The sequence below is a fragment of the Sprattus sprattus genome (genome assembly GCF_963457725.1).
Source record: "Sprattus sprattus genome assembly, chromosome: 17".
Taxonomy (NCBI): Eukaryota; Metazoa; Chordata; class Actinopteri; order Clupeiformes; family Clupeidae; genus Sprattus; species Sprattus sprattus.
Genome location: NC_137915.1, coordinates 10,101,155 through 10,127,399, shown reverse-complemented (window position 1 = coordinate 10,127,399; position 26,245 = coordinate 10,101,155). Strand labels below are relative to the sequence as shown.

The following is a 26,245-nucleotide window of genomic DNA, read 5'->3' as shown; positions in this document are numbered from 1 at the left end:
AGGCACCAAAATGTCAAATTAAGATGACATCCTCCTCTAATCACCTGAGGCTTTAAGATATTTGGTGGGGAGAGGTTTGTTGGGGCTTGATGCACATCCATTTTGACTGATCATCATGCCAATAACACGAAGTGTGTGTACCAATGGAAATTTTTTGGATGCTGGGGTGTGTGAAATGGAACCCGCTTCCCCTAGTGCTCACTTGGGTCAGGTCTGACAACATCTCAACACTTCATGTGTACTAGAAGGCATCTGCTTTGCTTATCAAATCTTTTTTTCCTGATGATTTTTTTTTCGATGTCATTAATTATACATTGTTTTATCAATAATGATATATTACAGTACTAATTTATGATGGTAGATTAAACAAATCCGTAATTTCCCACAAAACAAAATTATCTCAATTTGCCTGCTGTGAACTTTTCATATGCAACAATTTTGATCAGTTTATGCAATGAGTTGTGATTGTTAGTGTAAAAACAATATTCCTTTGTTATGTCCTCTCTGGCAGAAAAAAAATGGCATTTACCCTGATGAAACTAAATGCACCTCAACTTTTCCTCAGTTAAGCTATTGCTTTCTTTTTGCTATTGTGTGTGTGTGTGTGTGTGTGTGTGTGTGTGTGTGTGTGTGTGTGTGTGTGTGTGTGCATGAGCGCACAAGTCTCTTTGTAAATATGCACTGCAGATACAAGGTAAGGCCCTTGTTTTCCCAATGTTAACAGCCCGAAACAGAGCATATCGAACTTTGCCAAAGTCGTCAAATCCATGTTTAGAATGTTGTGGGTTGGCTGACGGACATTTCATTGCACCACACTGAAACGCACCATGGGAAAAGCAATTACACGGTGACAATCAAATGTCATAACTTGAAAAATGCTTCCTTAAACTGAAGGCATTTTTGTCTCATTCATAAAAGCACATATAAATGTCTCAAAGCTCCCTGAAGCTAGGTTAGGTTCATTCATGTGAGATTTATTTATTACAGTGCTGTAGGCCATCTTGCTGTAGCTCGCACATTTGATAACATGATGACAATGTGTGCTGAATGAGAGAAAAACATTCACCATCTTGTTTGATCATAACTGGGCCATGCTAGCAAAATAAAACAACCATAAGTGTGCTGTGGCACGGACAGACCAAGGCTTCTGTAATCTATTAAGTATGCACTAATGACTCCTTGTTTATATTCAGATAGATAACCAATCCTTTGAATGCAAAGAACTATTTGGTTATTGACCAAACAATAGCGTTCAGATGAGACTGATAACGGAAGCAGGAATTTTGCATTGTACCTTTTAACACTTTGGAAAACAAGTAAATATGCACTGCTAGTTTAAGCTGTCATCACCGTCTGAAATTACAACACGAGCCCAAAGGATTGCTCTCGTCTGGCAAAGGCTCAACATACTTTGAAGAATCAAAGCAGTGCTGAATGACTTGCCTGCTGAACAGTTAAGCAACATGTGTCATTTAGACTGGCAGGGTTTTTTCCCTCATGGACTTGGCTTTAACAATTCAATCATTTGTGTTTTGTGCGAGAGAAATGATGGAGAGAGCTTAGCACTATAGGTCCTGTGCAGACATGGCTAGCACAGTGAGGGTTTAACTGTTTTTAATGTCAGAAATTGTTATTACTGGCAATAAATGCTGCAATGGTGGTTACATTAGTAATAAAGGTTGTATTTATAGTTGTGGTTTAATTTGAGAAGCTGTAGCTGCTAGCGGAAAAAAATAGCATGCTGGAGGTCTCCAACGACTTAGCTTGTTGTAAAGGAACTCATTCACTTAAAAGAGTCAAAGCTTCAAAGTGTGCATCCTTGGTACATACAGAGGGTAACACACAAACCCACTGAGGAGAATTTACATGGCAAAATTGAATGTAATGCATAGCTTGATGCTGTCTGTTTGGGAAGGGCTTTCGAACCACAAACCTCAAGCAAGCTCATACATAAAAAATATGCCTAGTTCTGTTTTTTGTAGCATTACCTTTGCCTCACTAACTGTATCAAAACCTCTTCATGGACCCAAACAAACAGGGTGGGGAAAAAAGGAGGGGTTCTGGAGTGCACGTGGAAAGTCCCCAATTATGTGGTAATTCTAGTGAGTGGTTTAGAATATTTATCCTTATTGCCCAAAGAGATTGGCATTTACGAGACGCTACCACAAACACATTCCACAAAGCCCAGGTAAACTACAGACTCACTCACTCAATCGCATGAAATAACAGGTGATTTATGGAAAGGCGGTGAGGAAGGGAAGTCTGCAAGCTTATCATCAGCTCAAGCCCTTCACTTAAAATGAGTTAATTGCTTTCCTTTGGGTGGGTGGGGGGGGGGGGGGGACCATATTAATGACAGTAAATCTACACTTGGTGAAAACATTAATTTTCCACAGCAGATTGATATGCCTCTCTCCTTTTTGGCAAAGCCTGTTAGAGCCTCTTCAGAAGTCCTGTATCTGAGTTTCCATGCCAATACCATCTCTCTTGTGGGATAATATCTGATACTGCCTCAGCAGTGAAGCCTCAGGAGATGTTATTTCCTTTCTATGAAGTGACATGAGCAATGTGACCATGCAGGAAAACCTTTTATGCCACAACGAAATCAACTGTGGCCTATCTGAACCCACTGCTCCCTATGCGCAAAGGTATAATCTTAATCATTGGTACACATTTGAAATCAGCAGGCAGCAAAGGTGAGGAATAAAAAACCCTCGCAGAGGCTGAAGTTGCCGGGGACACTCATGCTCAGCATGCCGGGCTGCATTTTTTTTGTGCTAATTCCCTGCCTGGTCTACAATTTACAGCCATTATGACATTCTATTTTAAGCCGCTGTGATGGATTCTGCTCAATTATTGGCCATTACAGGCAGAGATGGCCTCACGAGTGTTTCAGAGATTGCGGGGTTCGCCTGCACCATTCTAGTGCAATCCACTTAGCGCGCGCCATACAGTGGAGGTCTTCTGCAACAAGTACACCGCTGTGTGAGATGTGAATAAATTGTAATTATGAAAATCAATGTAGAACTTTCTGTAGTGACTTACCAATGGTCTAATTATAAGAGCATTGCTTAGCTATGTACAATTTACTAGCACCTTAAAAAGGCCTTTGCATGAAAACATGTATTTACATTTCTTTTTAATCTTGCTATGATGCATAAAAATTATGCTTTTCCCTAAAAAGAAAGGCTGTTACTACAGTGGAAGTGCCTTTAATGTTTCTTTTGGCTAAAGATTTGCACATGGTGTTTTCATGTTTCGTGCAAAACCCTGCCTGCAGAGTTTCAGCACTTTGCTGTAGCCTACACGAACTGACACCAACGCAAGCATTCCCAGAGCAAAATCGTCGGCGTCTGCACATAGCGCTCAGACTGATACCACACCACACTGAGAAACTTCTCCGGCCTCCAAGTGACTGACAGTCTGAGGGAGGAGGGAGACCGAGGCTGACTCTTATGGAGGATTATCGGGGCCAAAACTAAATAAATAAATAACTAAATAAATAAATAAATGAATGGTTAAATACTTGGATAAATACATAATTAGATTTATTTATACCTACATTTATTTATTTATACTTACATATATTTATTTATACTTACATATATTTATTTATACTTACATTTTGTCATACATTTTGTCATACATTTTGTCAAACATTTTGTCATACTTACATTTTGTCATACATTTTGTCATACATTTTGTCATACTTATTGTCATACTTATTGTCATACTTATTGTCATACTTATTGTCCACGGTGTAACTTGCTTGCAGCAAAATAAATCCGTCATCCCCCGTCACCAAGTCAGGGGGCGGGTTAAAGCCTATGATTGGTGGTTCAACTTGAATTGACTGCTTTTGACTAATTCAAGATGGCAGCACCCGGTGTGGATTAAATAAATGGAATATTTCATGCTACAGTAGTCGAAATGTTGGCTGTAGCTGAGGAGATGGAGGCAACTGCAATTCACATTGTTTTTAAAATCATATTGAGGGCTTCGCTGAGATTATATCAACGGTATCGGCCCTGACTGACACAGACATAGATGAAAATGTGTTCACGATCCTCAGGTAGCAGATGAGGCTGAGTGATGGTCATACATCCTGGAGGTGGTCGTACTCTGTTTGATCTTAGGCTGGCACAATTGAACACTTCGCACTCTCTGGCCTGAAAATACAAAATATTGCGAACCTTTTTCGAGTGTCCAAGCGCACTATCAAGCGACAAATGCAGCAGAGTGGTATCAGGTATTAATAAGAGTAGACTGTGTCTGTGTCAGGGGTATAGATGTTCGGGATCTGGAGAAAGTAATGGGTAAACGTCCCTTGTCATGACTAAAAGGAGAGCTCCAACTATTAACTCTCTAGTCTGAGAGTTGTCATTTGTTGGGGAGCTGTGAGACTCTTTCTCTGAGACTGTTGTAACGTCATTACTGCTTGACTGTCCCTATGTTTACAGTATTGTGCCCTATAAAAGATGGTCCTCCGGCCTTCAGAGCGGAGAGAGACATGATTGAGACCTAAGCCTGGTGTTGTGTTGTTTTTTATTGTCAGAGGTCTGGGTTTCTCTCCCAATCTACAGATTGATAAACGTATTAAAATCCAGAACTCAACTGAACGTAGACCCCGTTTATACGGTGGGAAAACGTATATATTTTCATGCGGTTTGGCCTTTCATTTACGAGAAAAAACGGAGGTTTTATCACGGGAAACGATCATTTCTAAAAACTCCGGCCAAAGTGGAGATTTCAGGAAAACTCAGTTTTTGCGTGTACACTGGGTCAAACGGAGTTTGCGTCACATATGCGCCTAAAATGCATTCGTGATGTGAGTGTCCTATATTTACTGTTTACTGATCATGGATGCTGCTAACGTAGTGCTCATTTATACGTTAATGCAAACGCAGGATTGCATTCTTTCAACCCTATAACTGAATCTCTCAACACTTCCCCAGTGTGTGACTATTGGCTTTAACAATGGTATCCCCTGCACTTCCACCAGTGGACTACGAGTTTTACATTCCATCTTGTCTACCTGTTGTAGCCAAATAAACGTAAAGGACATATCTAGGACTCATAGCCAATTTAATGGATTAGCAGCCTACTTATGCAAACCTACAGGTTTAGCATAGTTATGATGGCGTTTGGGGCGTATATGCGGGTTCATGTAAACAGAAAGTTTTTTGGAAAAAGACCTTGTGTGTACGACGTTATTTTTGAACGGAAGGGCAGAAATATTCTCTATTCTGTAATTACCCGGCTATGTGTAAATGTGGTCTTACTCTTAGTCATCCGTTTATGAAGAGACGGACAAAACACTTTCTTCATCACTGGTGATTCAAAAACTGAGGACATAAGAACCATGCTACAGCGTAACATTCTAATAGCAGCCTGATGCAAACTATGGAAGAGATAGACGTGATGGGGTAACGACAGCGCTACGACCTGGCTACGACTACTACGGCCAGTGCACCCAGTAGGCCACATTAAACCCAACATTTCATAACACTACTAGAAATACTACTAGTAGTAGACGAGTTGAGGGCCTCTTAAATTAAGGATGCAGCCTCACGCAGCAGCTGAGGGTATGTCTTCTGGGACATTCTGGTATCTTGATTTATTTAAATAATGCTCAATAACTTTCATTAAACTAAATCTGGCGCTTGGCATCCATAAACGCCAAAATTCAGTATCCCTCGAGCCTGATCGACTGGTTGAGCCTGCCTGGTGTGTAACACCAATCAGAGGCTTTAACCCGCCCCCTGACTTGGTGACGGGGGATGACGGATTTATTTTGCTGCAAGCAAGTTACACCGTGGACAATAAGTATGACAATAAGTATGACAATAAGTATGACAATAAGTATGACAAAATGTATGACAAAATGTATGACAAAATGTAAGTATGACAAAATGTTTGACAAAATGTATGACAAAATGTATGACAAAATGTAAGTATAAATAAATATATGTAAGTATAAATAAATATATGTAAGTATAAATAAATAAATGTAGGTATAAATAAATCTAATTATGTATTTATCCAAGTATTTAACCATTCATTTATTTATTTATTTAGTTATTTATTTATTTAGTTTTGGCCCCGATAATCCTCCATAGACTCTGTTGGCAGGCGGGTTCTGCAGTGGATCGCTGACTGCCAAGGTTTAGTCCCTGCACTCAGCAAACACTGAAGGCAACTGGGGGGCAAGGGGTTCAAACGGGCAATATCACAGGCAGCCAAAAGGACGTGGCGAGCCAAGGAGGGCCCCCCTCTGTCAGATGAACAAAAAAACAAAAACCGACCAATCAATAACTTCTCAAGTGCTAATAGGCACTGCCACATTTTGTGATATGTGAGCGCGTTTGTCATCTATGCCGCCAGGAGATTTACGGCAAATCCATTGGCAGGTCCAAAGAATGAGGTAATGTAGCACTTAGTAAATGAAGTAAAATCCAGAAGCCTGCAGTGATTTGTATTTCATTTACAGAGGACGCCTCTAATCGCTCGCCGCTCCATCTCCATTGGAAGACGCAATGGCGTCCATGTTCTCTGGTCCTTTATGGGACAAGCTTAGTCAGCAGTGACGCAGGAGATTACGGAAAAACACTATTGCATTTCTGTCTGCTCCCCTTGATTGGTTCCCTTTAAGACCAGTGGAAGGGGGAGAGGTTCCATTCTCCATCAGGTAATTAAACTCATATTAGGAGGTGGTTATGGTGGGGTCGAAAAATCATTTGATTCCTGTCCACTCCATCATCTCCCCACCACCCCAAGAAGGAGCTAGTCTCTGGGTCATCTCTTTAGCTGACATAATTACTTATTAACTGTTGTGACCCACCCTCCCCTTACCATATCCACTCTATAATTCAGTTGAGGACGATGTTGTATATCACACAGGAGACCATTTTTATCATGGCAACACTGACACAACAGTCTGATTTAAACACAAATATAAGCAGAAGGTCACAGTAATTACTTAAATATGTATTCAACCACATACAATATTGTAAATCTTTAAAACACCAACAACCAAAGAGGATAAAACCAGCGATTGCATAGCCTAAGGTGTAACATTGGCAAATCAGCCATGATTTAGTGCGTTATATATTTCTTCAGCCTTGTAGTTGTTAAAGATAATGTACCAAAGAATATGTAATGCCATGTAGATGTCTCATGCTTACATGCTATTTCTTGGCCTGTTTAGACACATAGAGGCAGGGCAGAGGCAGCACAGACTTGGGGCTTTTTGGAGGAAAATAATCAAGGTGACAGTGTGGATCCAAATTCCACGGTCATGGGTCAAGTCCAATGTCAGAGAACGTGAAAAGGGAGAGGACCAGCTTTAGAGCGGGATGACGGACAGATTGACAGAAGGCAAAATAAAGCTCCGTTAACAGACTGGTGTGTCTAGATCCAAGAGCAAAGTGACAGATCCCCGACAACAGAGGGCCATCATCACTGAGACAGATTCAAAGAAGCAGAAGCATGGCTGCCTGTGAGGTTTAATAACAAGGCTCTTGATTTCTTTCATTTTTTTTATTTTTTTTTATTTTTTTTTACTAAAGAAGGATAGAACTGCAGCCTGTGCCAAAGTAGCCTACTGCATGCCACAGGTGTACACTTTATTGTTCACCTTTTTTATACACAGTGCAAATAAATATTGAGCAATCACCCAATCTTCACAGTGGTTTTCTCATTCACGTCTGCTATGATTCACAAACTGTGTAAACAGTCATTAAGTTCTTTTCCATTTCATGTTCTTTTTCTGATGGCATCCGAACATGCTGCCTTTCACATTACATGCCCAGTACATTTCTTTGAACAGAGATAAATAGTAGGATTATTTTTTCCTTTTCAAGCTGTCTGTGCCTCACAAAGTTTGCAAAGGGGTTCAGGAAAGGGTTCCCTTTCAAAGCATTATGGCTACAGACCTTTCTTTTTTTCTTTCTTTTTTACCCCTCCTGTTTCTTAAGTCATCAGCTCTTTGCACGACAACATGAGTTTTTTCTTCTCAAAATACCACCGATCAGGTAAAGAGGTTCACAGGGGAAGAAAGTTAAATAAAAAGCTCTTTAAAATGGTATTTATAAAGACGGGGGGAAAAAAGGCAAACAGTGTCCCTGTTGAAAATAAAAGCTCATTCCGAAATCCATTTCGATGACAGTTGGAAGAAAGCAGCTTTTATGCAGGGCTTGAGCCTCATCTCTTCCACCACATCTTTCCCTTTTTTTCTGAAACCGCGATCATTTGCTTAAAAACACAAGGCAAGGCCCCACGTCGGCCGTTGGGGAAGGCAGCCCTTTGATTGCGCGCTCCGAGGTTGAATTCTTCACTAATAAATAGTTCCACACCTTTGTCTGTGGCATTACGGGCCAAGGTCTGGGTTTTTCTTTCCTTAAGCCCAAGAATGCAGCAACCTCTTGAAAAAGCAGAAGGGCTTCCCTCCTCACCGAGAGACAGATTCTCTTGTCTGTTTTCTTAAACGGGCCAGTTTGATTGACAGGCCGGTGCAGAGGATCTCATCGACAGGAATCTAAGTCTGCCCTTACAGCACATCAAAGTCACGTCAGAGGGCCAAAAGCATTTTTTGTGTGTGGTTGTTTTCCAGTGGATACAAACCACAATGCAAAATAAAGCTAGTGACTTTCATCATGATGTCTGTATTGGAGGCCAAAAAGGGCATGTTTACGTGATTTGTGTGTGTGTGTGAGGAGGGAGAGAGAGAGGGTGTCTCTTTCTCGCGTGAGGGTGACCTAGGTGAGATACCTGAGCTCACAGCGAAGGTATGAGCCGCTCTGCTTTGTTCGCTCAGCGACAGCTAGCTGTGATGTTTCACCTTTGTGGAGACGGTCCTTTTAAGGTTGTGTGCGGAAACTGTTCACTGACCCTCCCCTGGGAAAAGGTTAAATTTGGGTGTTTTTACGGCGTGACTGTCGATCCTGTTGACTAAGGTAAACACATAGACACAGAGGTAGTTTGTTGAAACTGATGCTCGTCATGGCAATGACATTTATGGCTACTGCAGGGAAGAGTAGATCAGGAGAGGAACTTGACTGCCATTTCCTAGAAGTCTGTCTTCACATGAAGGGCATTACAACCTAGAGATTGGGCTTCAACTGATTATATTTCTATATAGCTTAGGGCCTGAAGGAGAGGCACATCAACAATATTTAATACATAGGCCAATGCAATGATCACAGGGTTTTTGTTTGTACTCTGCCAATATGTCATTTACAATACTATTCAATAAATATACCCTTTTTTCCCTGGATTATCACTCATATAGTGTTAAACACACTTGGGTGTTTTGGATGTCTTACAACAGTAGAAGATGTAGTGCCTATAGCCTCTACATCACTTAAAATAATTTCTGTTCTCTGGCCAGGACTTGGTCTAATGTCAATTTAGAGGGGGGTGCATTAGTGCCTCAAAACTACAATCCCTCTTTATTTTACCTCTATCCATTTTTCTCAGCAGTCTGCTGTCATCCTCTGTGTAAACCTGGGAGTGGTCAGTGAAGACTTTCTCAGGAACTCCGTCTCTAAGCAACCATCCAAACAACGGAACTTCCTCTGGTGACAATGCGGAAGGTTTGAGGTTTTGTTTTTGTATGCACCTGTTTGGGTTCACGTAATATGGAATGGGGTTAAATGTTGTTAAAAACGCTGTTTGTGGAAGAGAGAGTTATACATTTAGACTTCGCTGTAAGACGCCAGCATTCAGTTTGTGCATTAGAAACACAGTCATCTTATTTTAACCTAGTTTAGACAAGACTAGCCTACCGTGCTAGCTAACTTAAGCAAGTTTACTGGAACAGTCAACAGACAACACTTGCTTTTGTTAAGAAATAAACGACCATGTTTTTTCAAGTTTTTTCATGTTTGTAATCTAACATTTGGCACGTTCTGTACCATGTCTTTGAACATGGTGCGTTATTATCACAGAACGTGCACACACAATAAATGGCGTGTCTTCATTATCAAAGAATCTTTCAGCTGATTACTAACAGCCTCTGTTGTATCTTGCAATAACTCATCGTTTTTGAACTGTTGATGTGTTAAATGCCTAGGGATACGCAGCTGCTTCTCCAAAACATTGTATCAACACGACAACATGTAGTGTCATATTGCATCTCAAGTACACTCCTATGACTCAGATGAGGCATTCATCTCGACTTCAATGCGTTGTGGTTACAACCTAAAAATAATTCCCCGTTCGCCTAATTTAGTTTTCCTCTCTGTTCTTCTCTGTGTCAGTTTATAAACATTTATACAGAGAGTGTGCGCATCATTTCATTGACAGGTCTTGAGTTCATGTGACAGTAATCTGTGTTGATGATGTTCAATGCTGGCATTTCATCTTGGAAAAAGAATATGAAGACTGATCATGAAGTTTGTAGACATCCGAATAATGTGGTTTCAGTATTGCAGTGAAGAGCAGTTTGTGAATAGTTCTGTGTTAAATTGTGACACCCTCTTTCTATTCCAGTGTAACAACTCAAAGTCAGAAAAAGGAAAAATGGCCATCACGGCTGTCGCTCTGCAAGACCACATATCGAGATCCATGCTGCAAAGTCTGTCGCTGAGCGACCCAGTGAGAGACAGACTGAGAGCGAAAGGCCCGGGCCAGAAACCCCGTCAGAGAAACAGGCACGCGAACGGGAAGCCACAGCACTCACAGTCACAGAGGTCACTGGAGGAGAGAGAGTACGTGTTGGATCCAGCACCTCCACCGCTCACACTGGGTAGTTTTTCTCAATATATGATACCTAGTTAAAAGCATGGGTTCCTGGGTAAGAATGGAGGAATGACAGTATTACTACTGAGAAGCAGGTGCAGATGTCTCTCACATGAAATGGCTTATTTACATTGAAAAAATCTGAAAGTTCGATGAGAGCTCTGAAAGAGGGTTTTGTCAGCCCGGCTTCATTGAACTACTACATTTACAACAGACTTAACACCAGTCACATTTAGCTGTATACTTACAGAGAAACCCAGATACTTTCTAAATCTATAAACTATTTCTAAAATAGTGTTTTAGCCTATAACACTGTTGTAGTTTTCCTCTGTGTTTTGTATTGGAGTTTGTACTGTTTTCGTTTGATGGCTGTGGATCTCTGTCTGTAGCCCAGAAGCTGGGTCTGGTGGAGGCTCCTGAGAGGAGGCTTTCAGAGGCTGAGTGGGAACAGGTGAAGACCCGCTCTGTTCAGGAGGGAGACTCCACACAGCCCTGTGTCATCTGCAGGGAAGAGTTCCGCCTTCAGCCTCAGGTACTACATCCCTGCTACATCCCTAAATCCCTACCAACAGACATCTTTTTTCTGCCTTAAGCATGTACACATTGCATTAGACAAAGTATTCAATGTTTACTACAAACTACTACTATTGGAAACAGGAGGCACAACAGGAGGTGCCTTGAAGACTACATTTAGTTGGGTGGGGTATTCCAATGAAGGGACTGGAAATGCCAAACCAAAACAAACCTGCAGCTAGACTTGCTGCTAGTAAGGTCAATGGGTAGTGAAAGATAGCTGCTAGTAAGGTCACAGGTAACAACACTGCCAGCCATGATTGTTTTGAGTTCTTTCTGTACGTAAGTATACTAGTAAAAAGAAAGAAACAACAGTTCAATGGAAAATGGCCCTCCTCTAGCTGTGCAAATATTCATCTATCAGTCTCTGCAGTGTGTGTTTGGGCCTTAACCCTTGGTGAATGGCGTGCTTGCTCTGCGCGTGTTTAGTGTGGTTTCTCCGAGAGTTATGCACTGTAACCGTTAAGGTATGTTGCCATGAGTCAATGCCTGTTGTATTCCCAGAGTTTTTTTTTTTTGAAAGACACTTCTTCTGAACACTCCCACCCACAACCCCTTCAACCACCACCAGCCCCCCACCCCCCATGCTCAAACCCAATGCCCCCACCCTTCCTGTATGCTCTAATCTGTGTGGACAACTGTACAAATTTACCCATACTGCCTTGTAACTCAACTGTGACGTGATGATGTAGCAATCAGTGGGTTAGTGTGAGGGGGTCATTCAGTGGTTTACACCTTTCTGATCCCCTTTTAAGATGCCAATCTCCACAAGAATGCAGGGGAGAAAGGGCCGCTCGCACAAAGCACAGTTGCCATAGATGCATGTGTAAATATTAGTTTGGGGGGGGGGGGGGGGGGATGTGAGGAAAGGGAAAAAAATGTTAATTAGAACTTCAGGCAAAACAAGGGACAGTAACAGAAGACAGAGGCAAAGCTGCATTTATTTACATCAAACGCTATGCGCTAGCAGTGTTTTGTTGTGTGTGTCTGCATGTAATTAGCATCTGAAAAGAGAGCCGTTGGATGTGTATTGAGATGTGCAGGTTTCTGGTAGGTGCACTGAGGGTCTGCTCTCCAGACAGACCACACATCTTTTCTGTGTAGTTTACTGGTGGATTTGTGTCTCCTTCCTTCATGAAACCTGGTTGATTTTCTTTTTCTCCTTCATGTCGCAGTGTTGTACTCTCTTTGTGTGCCTACTGAGCAGTGTGTGTGTGTGTGTGTGTGTGTGTGTGTGTGTGTGTGTGTGTGTGTGTGTGTGTGTGTGTGTTAGTGTGTGTGTGTTAGTGTGTGTGTGTGTGTGTGTGTGTGTGTGATTGGGCCTGTGCAGTCTAATGGCTTCTGGAGCTGTCGGGTATAGATTGAGCTCCACAGGGTGCCTCCTCCCTCCAGTGATGGAGCACAGTGCTCAGGCCAAAAACAATGAGAAATCAATGCAGCTACCACACACACACACACACACACACACACACACACACACACACACACACACACACACACACACACACACACACACACACACACACACACACACACACACACACACACACACACACACACACACACGTACACACACACACACACACACACACACACACACACAAAGAGAGAGACACACACATAATACACAATCACACACACACACACACACACACACACACACACACACACACACACAATCACATTCACAGAGAGAGAGACACACACACATAATACACAATCACACAATAATTCCCCTAGCTTAGCCCACCACCATGCCAAACGCAGACCTATACTTGCATGAACACACACACACACACACTCACAGTCATGCATTCACAAATACACAGAGCACAGCTAGCTCTGCTCTCCATTCCACAAACACAATAACACACTGACATACAGTAAGTAGACACATGCCCTTACACTATACACGCATCCGCACCCACTTCACCACCTTCACACACACACACAAACACACACACAGACACACACAAACACACACCTACACTTACACACACAAACACACACACACGCCTACACACACACACACACACACACACCTACACACCTACACACAGACATACAGACATACAGACACACAGACACACACACACACACACACACACACACACACACAGAGACACAGACACAAACAGACACAAACACACGCGTGTACACACCCACTGGCATCTCACAGGACTAGACAAAAACACTTAGAGGAATAGTGAAAACCAATCCGTCCTTCTGAGTGACCCAGGGGGTTCCGCTCATGCCAGGATCATTTAGAGGCTACAAGCCAGCCCATCGATCGCTGCTCCCTGTGTTTAGGGAAGTATTGGGGCAAACAAAGAATTAGGATTCTGCTGCTGGAGTCAGTTGAACATGTTTACACCGAATGAGTGTTTCAAATTTAAGTTGATAACACACATTTGCTGTTACTGTAGAAACGTGTATATCGGTTTGTTGTAATGGGATGTTAAAATTATGTTTGTTCTCCCTTTGGTCAGGTGCTGCTGTCCTGCTCACATGTTTTTCACAGAGTAAGTAGAGTCATTTTCATCAAATATCCTTGTATGCATCATTTGATTCAACGCAGATTTACTCAAAGGAGAAATGGCATCTATGCCTTATAATGACATAGATGGAGAAACGCATATAATCTTTTTGGGGAAAGTGTAAAAATGCAAGGCACTGCTTTGAAACAGATCATGATCCTTTGCTGTATTCTGACTCTGCATTTTCACACCTTATATCCTGTTGCAGAAGTTGGGAAAAGGCAAACGATATAGGCGCAACTATACAGTTAACCACAGTCTAACATTCATTATCAATATGTAACAGCGCATTGCTTCTTTGCACCTATATAAACCTTATCCTAACCTATGTTCATGTAAGTACAAAGCACCCGTGTGGAATTGGAAATGATCATTAATCAACATGTTATCATGGAAATGATCATTAATCAACATGTTATTCTCCATGTTTGTTTGTTTAGGTTAAATTATCCGCTCACAAGGGCTATATAATACATCTTGTGACTATATTTTCTTGTGTTATGAAATGTGTGACAAAGCATATCTACTAGAGGCTAAGCATTTGGCCGTGGGGGTTTTATAAGTGTGCTTATAGAACATCACAGAGACGGTGTACTGTATGATTGTCTCCAGGTACGAAAGCAGGGGTTTATGGAGACACAAGTAATGGACGAGCATTCTAGAAACTTACATTTACATTTATTAGACACTTTTATCCAAAGCGACTTACAAGTCTACTTGTATGCACATTTACATTTACACTGATGACACACTGCACATCAGGAGCAATTAGGGGTTCAGTGTCTTGCTCAAGGACACTTCGACAGGGAATTGAACTAGCAACCTTCTGATCACTAAACGACTTCTCAACCTCCTGTACCACTATTCACCTAAGCTCCATGGGGCAGCCTGTGTGCTGGACATCAGGGGTAATATGTTCAGTAGATTGCTAGGGTTGTGGATACTCTACCCCATGCCGAATTTAATTGCTAGCACACCCTTCTGACTTCATTACCTCTTCAGCATCTGCAGGTCTGCTAGTGCTAGTGCTAGTGTCTGAATACTGGTGTAACCCCCAGGCTGTCCCCACAGACCTGTCTTAAAGCTTTTGAGCGCTACTCAGGCAAGAAATGCTGCCCCATGTGCCGGAGGAATCAGTACGAGACGCGGGTCATCCATGAGGGAGCTCAGATCTACAGGGAGAAGTGTATCATCAGGTAGGGACTGCTCAAAGATGGGAACGTCTCCCTTCCCTTTCAAATATACATCATTTGACTTTCAACTGCATGTTCGCACGAAGTAGGAGTAAATGTAGAACTGTTTAAATTGGAACTGTTTAAGTTGTGCAATTGTAAAGTGATTACTGTGAAAATGCTGCTGCAGTATCCATCAGTGGCATGAATGAGGAGGATGAAGCCAGCGTGACCTTCTGGGTGAACAGAGGGATTATAAAAGAAGGAGAGGGGTATAAAAGTGCTGCTTCTTCTCCTTGCCACCAAGGATCCAGGCATGGTGGAGAGGTTGTGTTGCTCGGAGGTGGTACCGAAATGTGAGAAGATCTGTCCCACCTAAAGACAAGCGGCTGAGACAGCAGTTCTTCGAGACCAAGGTAAAGGAGAATCGCCCCGTATAAGAGTCAGCCAAAAAAGAGCCTCTTCTTTAGTGTAGTAGTTGCAATGATATCTGATCATAAATAACCAGTGCTGAAATGGAGTTGCTGTCAATCATGGTGACCTCTGGTGCCCCTGAGTCCAATCGAATGCATCACAATGAGCCTTTATGCAGTCGCCGGGTGATCAGCTGCCTGCATTCTCATGGCCCGCGTTCCCGCAGCGAAAGAGGCTCAGGCTTTTCCTGCCTGATCCCACTACGGACATTCCTGCCACATTCAGTTGCGGGACGCCACGCTGACGTTGACTGACACGCGCAAACAAGAGCAGGACCCTGCCCCAGGTCTAGAGGTTCAGGCTGCGGCCGGGGGTGTCATCAGGGGCAGAAGAGGCGGCATGGGGGCCCAAGACCTGGGAGGGGGGTGGTAAGTGGGGGGGGGGGGGGGGGGGTCGAGGGCCGGGACGATTGAAGCAGCTGAGGAGGTCTTTGATGGCGTGTGAATTATACACTGTTTGTAAACTCATTAGGGAGAGTGTGTGTTTCAGTCAAACACGCTGGACATTCCTCGGGGCCAGACACAAAAGCAGGTCCAGCTCTGGAGTGTTTACCTGCCAGGCCCTGGCTCCAAATGATTTGGGTGTTGTAAATGATGGGGGCTGGGCATATCAGGGCTCGGACTCTCATTTTTCATGCCTCCCTCGGCCACGTTCGGGGGTTTTTAATCAGTAGAATACACACGCCAGCTGTGTGAAAGGTTTCCTGGTCAGCAGAGGGCCAGGGAAATGCACATATGAGGGCTCTAGACGTTTGTTTTGGGCATGCCTGAGTAGAATGACCCCAAATGTGACAATGTGACACATTACTTTCCATTTCCATTACTTTCCACTTTCCATTTTATGCAAAGAATTTTTTTTTTCGGTATCAGCAGTCCTTCATTGCCATGCAGTTAAGATGTGAATTTGTGCCATCATTAATATTCCAGGCAACAAATTTCACATCGTGACCACATCAGAGTAGATTAACTGCTTTGCGGTTTACTTGCTGAAAAATTGAACCCATCTCAAACAGGGGCGTAGCCACGTGGTGGCCAGGGGGGGCCACGGCCACCATTGGTCAGAGAATGGCCACCCTGCCGGCCCCCCCTCAACCTCACAGCTTGGCAAAAAAATTAAAAAACGGTAACGGTAAATGGTATAAAGCTGAAATAAATGCATTAGTATTTTTTTATGAAGTTGTCTTATATTGTCATTTGTCACTTACACTACAAGCCCCATATTCGCAGCATGTGTGTGAGTTTTAAAATAGTAGTTTTTGACAATCAAGTGCCACCCCAAATAAAAGACTGGCCAGAGCTGGCCCCTGATAATAAAGCAGTGTAGTGTGAATATTAGGTGACAGCAGCCAGTCACTGAGTGCAGCAGCTGCAGCAGCTGCCTGGCTGAAGGGGCCGCTGGCCTCTGCTCCCCCTGTGGCCCTGCAGGGCAAGGGAAGATTGCCATCTAGTGAGCTCCACCTGTCCCTCGAAAGCCTGCGAGGTGCAACTGGGACAGGCTGGCCAGGCAGTGTGGGCTCAGGCTTTTTAGGGGACGCGTGCACCCCAGAGGGGAATTACCCTAGAACATTTTCATTCTGGGAGGCTCTGTAAGATATCATTCTCATTGTCATCTTTGACAGGGAGGTACAAATATCATCAGATACACAAATACACAAGCCCAAATTATTCTCGGGTTGTCTCACTAGGTGTAAATTTTGCACATGCCAGACAGTGTAGTTTTTTAAAGATAAAAATGAAAAGAATACAAAACTCTATTTGCTTTCCTGTGTGTTGCATCAGGTGAATTATATATTTGCATACATTAACCCAGAGGCATCATCTTAAATTGATTGATGTGAGCTTACATTATCTTTGTGTTTAGTAAATGTGTAAGAGTGCGTGTGTATGTGTGTGTGTGTGTGTGTGTGTGTGTGTGTGTGTGTGTGTGTGTGTGTGTGTGTGTGTGTGTCTGTCTGTGTGTGTGTGTGTGTGTGTGTGTGTGTGTGTGTGTGTAAGTGTACACGTATGTGTCCGTGAATATACTGTATGTATGCTATTTGTTGCCCCTGAACATCCAGACGAATGAGCGAAGGAGAGCCGCATGCCATGCCCCTCAGCTGCCCTTGAGGGGGGGAAAGGGGGACCTGTCTGGTGGGCCGGGGAGCGTGCTGATGGTCTAAAAGACATGAGCGCCGCCGTCAATCTCCTGGTCTCTTAATCAGCCTGAGTGCCTCAGACAGGACGGGGGGAACGGGCTCACCCCTGTACTCTCCTGCCTTACCCCAAATCAGATGATGAGGAACAGTGTCTTAACCTCACCCCCAACACACACACACACACACACACACACACACACACACACACACACACACACACACACACACACACACACACACATATATATACTCTGACTCTCTCTATCTCACACACACACACACACACACACTCACACACACACACACACACACACACACACACACACACATATATATTATATATATACTCACACACACTCACACGCAATAGCGATCTTATCTCTGCCAATGTCTATAAACCTGACTTACAGCAACACATAAACCGCCAGCCCCCACATTTATACGAGCCAATTAACACTGTCCCCATACATGGTGACCGGCCCTGACAACCGTCCCGTCTACGCATGACACTGAAAACTGTGTGTGTGCATGTCAGTGTCTGTGCGTCGTCGTGTCTATGTCTGCGTTTCGAAAGGGAGAGGTAGTTCAACAACATTTACATTTACAGTCATCTGATATTAAGCTGTTTTTCTACATTGGTCCCATCAGATTCAGTCTCGTTTCAGTCTCAACACGTGAGAAGAAAGAGAGCGATCAGATTAAACAGGAAGGAGGAGAAAGCCTCCTCAGAGATCTCATCTTGCTGCTTTTCACTTCTGCTTTGTGTAGGGCCTGGGTCAACACATTAGGCAGGGAAGCTGATGAGATAAAGACTCTCACCTGCCCCATCTCCCTCCCCTTACCGTGCCTGTGGAGGCAAAGTTCACTGAGGCGCTGTGTTGTTTGCCCTCCCCAGCGAAGCCTGCCTGTAATCCCTGTCTGAATGGTTAACGGCTGTTTCATTAGCGATAAAGACATGGCTGTAAAGTGCCAGTGACGTCAGGGGAACACAATCAGGGCCTGCCATAGACAGAATGTTTATTTGTGGGACTGTGTGTGTGTGTGTGTGTGTGTGTGTGTGTGTGTGTGTGTGTGTGTGTGTGTGTGTGTGTGTGTGTGTGTGTGTGTGTGTGTGTGTGTGTGTGTGTGTGTGTGTGTGTGTGTGTGTGTGTGTGTGTGTGGGTGTGTGTGTCTCTATGCTGTAAAGTGTCCACCCTAATATGTGCCCTGTGTATCTAACCCTGGTCCAACCCTGCAGTGTGGGTGCTTGGCTCTGCTCACAGGTGAGACACACTGTACCTGTTCTTTGTTTTTATTGCTCCACAGCTCCAGGAGATGAGTGACAGCCTGGTGCAGGCCTGCCACACGGACACCGAGGCCTTCCTGAGCGACATCGAGCACTCAGTGGCACAGAGCCGGCTCGTCTTCAGACAGCTGGAGCCCGAGCACGCTCCCGACGCACAGGCCAATGAGGAGGACTGGGTGCAGATAGAGGAGCAGGTAGGGCTCCACTGGGCTGATAGAGGAGGAAGAATGAATGGAAAAAACTATGAGGAGAACAGACCATTCATTGACAAGCGAGCGCGCACACACACACACACACACACACACACACATACACACTTTATCAAAGACACACACACACATACACACTCTATCAAAGACCATCTCGTCAATGCCTAATCCCACTTCGATTCACCATATAGCTGTGCCATTCAACTTTCAACATGCCAACACTTGCTTCGAAGATAGAAAGAAAAAAAAAACACCTTGAACTCTGAGAAAAGAGAACGCACAGATGTTCCATCGGAATATAAAAAAAAAGAAAGAAAAAAAGAAAGGCATCGCTGGGATGTGATGCCTCTCCCTCTCTCTCCCAGACGGGGTTGAATGAGTGGCCGTAATCCGCAGTGTTTACAAAAAAACACCGGCAGCTCCCGTGGTGCACGCTAGATCTTTCATCGGCGGCGAAAAGTGAAAAGAGAGGTGAGATTTGCCGTGCCAAAAAGGGCCTTATTGTTGCGCGTCCCGGGAACCTTTTTGCACCAGCCAACAGCATCTCATTCACAAAGTGTGGGGTAGGGGGGAGGGAGGGAGGGAAGGGGGGGGGGGGGGGGGGGGGAGGTCAGAGGCAGGGCAGGAGTTGCTTAACCTCCACCTGTGCGTTGTGGGTGAGAGACAGAAAGAGAGCGAACCACACAGGTTGGTTTACCGCAGAGCTGATCGTCAGCGCTCACACCAAGGCAAACACAGAAAGCCGTGCCAAGCTCATTATCAGACATTTATGAAGAGCTTTAAAACCCTGAGCCCTGCGTACTGTCTGTCCCCCCAGTGAGAGGAAGCTGTCTCTCGTTTAATGATTAGCTGCGCCAGTGGTAAACCACCTTCACACACACGTACTCGATCACCTGCCATAAATGCGAATGCAAAAGCATAAATCGCCCCTTATCCTACCAGCCTGACACCCGGATCAGTGTTCCAGTGTATGCACATGTAGCTGAGGAAGTGGAATGGAACAATAAAACCGTTAGAGATGGTTTACAGTGTCTACTGTGGAAAAGAAGGAGAGAAAACAAGATTAGGAAGTTAACCTACTTTTCTCCTGTAATGAAATATCTACACCTGTGCATTCAAAATTCATAAGGGCTCTTTGTTCTCTAGTGTTTTGGTGTTATCTATGGATGTCCAGATATTTCCCGTATTCCTTCTGTTCACTGTAACTGTAGCCATAACAACCGTAATCTGTCAACTGTCACAGCCAGCCATCAAACTTTTCCATGGCTGATAAATATGATGGTTAATCATGCTAGTTAAACCAGCCCATTACTGCTGGGTTTCTCTGACCCTCTATCCTTCTTCCTCCCCCAGGCTGTCCAGAGAGAGATGCAGGACTGTCCTATCTGCCTGACCCCTCTGTCTGCCCCCTGCTCTGGGTCTGAGGGGCACGGGCATGGCCACGGGAGGAGGGGCAGGGAACCTCGGCACGTCCTGCTCCTGTCCTGCTCTCACCTCTTCCACCAGGTCTGCCTCGAGGCCTTTGAGCTCTTCTGCCCAGAGACGCGCCCCACCTGCCCCCTATGCAGGGCCACGTACAGCAAGAGGGTCCTGTGAGCTGCCAGCCACCTAAGCCTGGGTTCCACACCAGCCTGGGTTCCCCCGCATACAGCTGCATGTCTTAGCTTTCAATTTCATTTAGTTTAGTTACATATTTACCAGCAGCTTGCTGCATTGCATTCCTACGCTCACCGGATAAAGAGAACTATGCTCTTTGTACACTGTGTCGGTATGCTGAAAGGTGACATGACTAACAGGTATGTTGCTGGAAGTAAAGTTCCAGTGCTTTTGAAGTACACATGAGCATGGATTCAAACTCACTGGGCATATATCCCCAGACTTATTTACCGTGTGACTATTTTATGGAGTGGAACTGGAGGCCTTCCTCAGGCTTGGGAGAGAGGCTGAGTGAGGGAGGCTGGGCTGGGCTGGGCGACTGACAGGCCCTCAGCAGGCAGCGCAGACAGCAGGTGGGGTTGTGGTTGGGGCTAATTGCTTGATCCTCCGCCTGCCGGGCTGATTACCTCTGCTTGGCAGGGAACGCAGACAGGGACTTTCTCCACCATCACACCTTCAGCCTTTGATGATGAGCTGAATGATATGATGAGGGGGGGGGGGATTTGTTTTTCATGCCACTATGAAGCATTTCCCACTAAGCATTATTATGGCAACGAGGGTGTTTTTGTTGTTTGCTCTAAACTTTAGTTTTCAGGCCAACAAGCTTTACACTCACTTGTCGCACACTAGCAAACACAGAAAAATGGAAACCAAGGTTTTCCTCAAATTGAAAAACTTTAATGTAAAGTGGTAAAATTGTAAATGTGGATGTCATCATTTTACACTTACAACAAAGACAAAACACATTGAGAAATGAACATATTAGAAAAAAAGGTACATTCAAATATGTCGCAAAAAAAAAATCCAACAAACAAAAACATGCATAGATATGAGATAATCACTAAATGTGGATTATACGCCTCTAATGACCTGAAACGACTGTAAAGCACCACAGAGACAGCCTATAAACCAGACCTTCACCAAGTGTCCCCAGGCTTTAATGGTATGTAGCTGCAGTTTGGCCTGATTAGTGTGTAGACCGAAGGAAACCCCGCCATTGCTCACCTTCAAAGGGGTGACCCTCGATCCCCAAAATCATAGTCCGTGGTTGGCCTTCACAACATAAGGTATCACCACGGCCCATCTTATTTATATTGTTAAAAGCGATGTGGACTGAAAGCAGTGACGTTCTATGTCAGAGCCATAAGACCAACTGGATCATCATAGTGCTTGCAATGGGAAGGAAGCACACAAGCATCCCCACGGCTAAAATACTGAACTTGAGGTTTAGTGAGGTCGTGGTTTTACACTTCCACAGTAGCAGTTGGAAGAGGATGATGTTTTGTGTACTGATGACCAGGGGGTTGGACCGTAGCAAAGAGGCAAAGAATAAGCCAACAGAGACGACAACACACACACACACACACACACACACACACACACACACACACACACACAAACAAACACAAACACATTCATCTTGGAGTGATCATGGCTTGGAGGATGATCCATCAACAAGCTTTGCCAGGGATGCTGATGCGGTCACAGTGTGTTTAGTTTCACTGTTCCCCTCTTATCCTCAGCTGACTAATAAAAAGGATTGATTGGCTGCACTGTACCGTCTCTTGGTTATAAAGTCCTAATTACCATGCCCTGTCAAATTATTATAAAAAAAACCCACACACATACACAGTCTACGCTTGTAATAACGGCCAATCAGAGTAAGTGTCATTTGGATGCCACTATGCGCAGTTGAGAGAAAAAAACTGGAATCTTTCTACCTCAAGCAGTTCTACTGACATCCAATAAGCAACCCCATATTTGCTTTCCCCCATTTATTTATGCTCAACACAAAATACATCCACTTTGTGCAATTAGTATTAGAAAGAAGGATCAAAATGAAATAGCATTTTTGTACATTGTATCTAATCAACACATTTACCATCAAACTCAGACATCACTTACATTAACCATAAAATCCTCACAAAGACAGATCCACTAATAACGTTGGTGTTGAAAGACTAAGGTCTTTCCCTAGATGTCTCGTCCTTCAACATGAATCACAGAGTAAAACAATGTAGTCCCCCTCACAGATTATCTTTAAAAGCAGAGTAAAAGTGTGACTGCCTATATTACTACAAATTCTCTTATTCATTATGAACTGAACTCGGCATAGAGACTGTCCCTCTAATCAAGTTTAGGAGAACCAAACATCGATCTCCTACCAAGAGTGTCAGTAACACTGCAGGGAGTGATATTTAAAAAGCCTGCAGGGTAATTTTAGTATTTCCTTTTGGCTTTTTTAATGTTCAAGTGTCATTTTCTCTTATTTTTTTGGTGTGCCTTATAGTTATACGGTTTCATTTTCACAAGAGAGTTTCACAGTGAATTTGTCATTTTTTCTTTTTTTGTAAAAGGTGCAGTTGAGACAAATGAAACACAGACACGTCAGGACTACACAAATAAACACAAAAGTCCACACACGCGCACACACACATGCAAACACACACACACACACACATGCAAACACACACACACGCACGCACACACACACACATGCAAACACGCACACACACACACATGCAAACACGCACACACACACACATGCAAACACGCACGCACACATGCACACACGCACGCACACACACATGCAAACACGCACGCACACACACATGCACACACGCACGCGCACACACACATGCAAACACGCACGCACACACACATGCACACACGCACGCGCACACACACATGCAAACACGCACGCACACATGCACACACGCACGCACACACACATGCAAACACGCACGCACACATGCACACACGCACGCACACACACACACATTTACACACGCACACATTTACACACGCACACACACATGCACACACGCACGCACACACACATGCAAACACGCACGCACACATGCACACACGCACGCACACACACACACATTTACACACGCACACATTTACACACGCACACACACATGCACACACGCACGCACACACACATGCACACACGCACGCACACACACATTTACACACGCGCACACACACACACACACATGCACACACGCACAAACACACACACAAACACATAGCACTGGACAGCAAGCAACTTGTCTATCAAATTGCCTGTGAAACTCCTTCCCCTGTTAAGGCATCAGAGGTGAAGTTTTCAAGAAAAGAGAAAATGCAGATTATTCGCAAAGTCATAAAAAGAGTTATCTTCAATAACACACACACACATACAGGCTGGTCACAGGCCCAAACACTCACATTAGCTCAATACAAAAAGTGTGGCTTATATACATGTAAATACAACATTTACAAGATGATGAGGTTTGCCTTCAGGTAATCTTTTCCAGCCAAGAGTCAAAAAATATGATATGAATCATATATATATGAATATATGTTATGGAGGACTACTCACATCATGTGTGAGCAAAAGTATACATAAACAAAACACTTGTAAAACTGAAAACAACACCAGGTGACTGGGAGAATGAAAAAACTTGCTACTGAACAGGCTCAACTTTTTTCACATTAATCATCTTCTGCAGGAATGTGTAGAAAGAGCATGACCTAACTTAGCTCTAGCAGGAGGTACTAGCATAGCTTGGCACCCAGCTTCCTGTTGCTCTTGACCAGCGTATGGCTGACCACTAATCCCTACAGTGTGCACGCATGCACACACACACAAACTTACAAACAAAATAACAATATATTTGAGTGAGACGCTCGAATATGCTGAACAAAATGGAAAAAAAATACCACTGCAACCCTTAATCCTATTCGACTGATTAAAAGTGCGTTAACACATCATCCCTTTCCACTGTGTCACCCCATTCCTCTCAGTCAACACAGTGTGACAGTGGACATCCAAGGGACTGACTATTATACACAAGTATGAATTCCAATGGCAATCTCTTCCTATCTTTCCTTCTTCCTCATTGGCTGTGTACATGAGGCTACCAGCACTGATCGCTGATCTGTGATCTGGCTCCAGTCTTACTGGCCAAGAATGGCATCACCATCGAATGGCTCATAAAATGATGTTGCAAGTTGCAACTATCAGAACAGAGTTGGGGCTAGCTCCTTTGCTAGGCTAAATGCACAGTACAGTACACAGTCCTAGCCACTGGTACTTTTGAGGAATAAGTCAAGCAAACCTGGCATGTAAATATCAGGCCCACTAAGACATGGCCACATAAATGCTTGCCATGGTGACAATCAGTCAGTAACATTAGAGAAGCTATTTCTTTTTTTCATTAATGAGTTAGTCACTGACTTCCAGGCTATTGTAAGCAACAGAAACCAGCCAACTAGCATGTACATAAGCCAACTAGCATGTACATAAGCCGACTAGCATGTACATAAGCCGACTAGCATGTACATCAGGACAAAAAGGCTGGCTGGTAAGTAAAAAGAAGAATGGAAGCAGTACTGACGGCAAGGTCGTTTAAAAGCTCGATAAAAGCACCCTTACAATACAAAACGCTAACGCCCTCACCACTCCATATTCTAACGTTGAGGCGGTTGAGTAGTTTGACAACTACACTTCTGAAGACTACAGCGTCTAAACAGTCATCACAGGCCACATTAAGACCGGCTCACAGACTAAACGTTCTTCTATGTGTGTAATAAAATCTCCTAAAAAAATGTCCGGGTGTGTGCAGTGCGGTGTTACTGGCCTGCCGACTTCTCATTCAACTTCTAACAGAACAAGTACCCTTCTCCCAAAAAAAATCCTTTTCCCAAACTCTGTGTATAAAACACAAGTGTTAATATAACCCTCTCCCAAAGGGTAATGGTGAGCACTGCAGTCTGTAGAGAACCTGGTAAGGTAGAGTGGTAAGAGCAGAGAGGAGTGGGGGAGAAGGATGACGCAGGAACAGGATTGAAGAAAGCAACAAAAAAAGCTGGCACTGAAAGTGCAAAACTCTTTTTTTTAAACGAAGATGGCATGAAAAGAAAGAAATAAAGAAACATCTGCAGGTCAAAGAAGACAGTTAACATTGCATAATAAAAAAAACTAAAATAAAGAAATAAAAATGAATTGTCTGCCTGTCACTCAGAAAAGCCTGTTAGTTTGTATTCACAGAGAGCCTCCCATGCAGAGGCCCACACTGGCTCCAGAGCTGTGCTGCCTGCACCACGTGTGCTCACCAGCATGGCCAACCAGACGAGGAGAGGGCTGGGAGAGAGAGAGAGGACGACAACAGTGGAATAGAGCAAATTAACAAAAAAATAGAATCAACGGGTGGGGGTGGGGGAATCTCTTAAGTTCTTCCTTCTTCCTCCACCTCTCTTCCACTTGTTTGTCATGTCCCTTCTTCCATGGACAGGAGAGGAGTGGAATGTCATGAGACTCTGATGGGAGTCCTCGCAGGTCTCAGTATCTCTGTCTCTCTCTGTCTCCTTTTGCTTTCAGGAAGTGCTGCCCATTTCCCAGGTTCCCTTTTTTCTCCTTGACCTGAGCAGGTGCGTCTCCCGCCCCCCTCCATCCTCCACTCTGCTTCTCTCCA

General features: G+C 43.9%; 2 protein-coding genes across 2 annotated transcripts in view; one reads left to right on the top strand and one right to left on the bottom strand.

The window, feature by feature from the left end:
• Positions 1-9,584: 9,584 nt before the first annotated feature.
• On the top strand, positions 9,585-20,720 carry rnf32 (ring finger protein 32; the record flags this gene model as incomplete). Its single annotated transcript, XM_080855135.1, has 8 exons — positions 9,585-9,593; positions 10,492-10,747; positions 11,130-11,272; positions 13,803-13,835; positions 14,922-15,046; positions 15,330-15,438; positions 18,936-19,109; positions 20,478-20,720. The coding sequence occupies 8 exons, from the start codon at positions 9,585-9,587 to the stop codon at positions 20,718-20,720; spliced, it is 1,092 nt and encodes a 363-aa protein (XP_080711261.1).
• A 2,745-nt stretch (positions 20,721-23,465) lies between these two features.
• The window catches only part of lmbr1 (limb development membrane protein 1), a 43,594-nt gene continuing 40,814 nt past the window's right edge, over positions 23,466-26,245 (bottom strand). Inside the window, exon 17 of the mRNA XM_080854676.1 lies at positions 23,466-26,245. This exon is cut by the window's right edge and continues 239 nt beyond it. The gene's annotated coding sequence lies outside the window, so the exon portion shown is untranslated.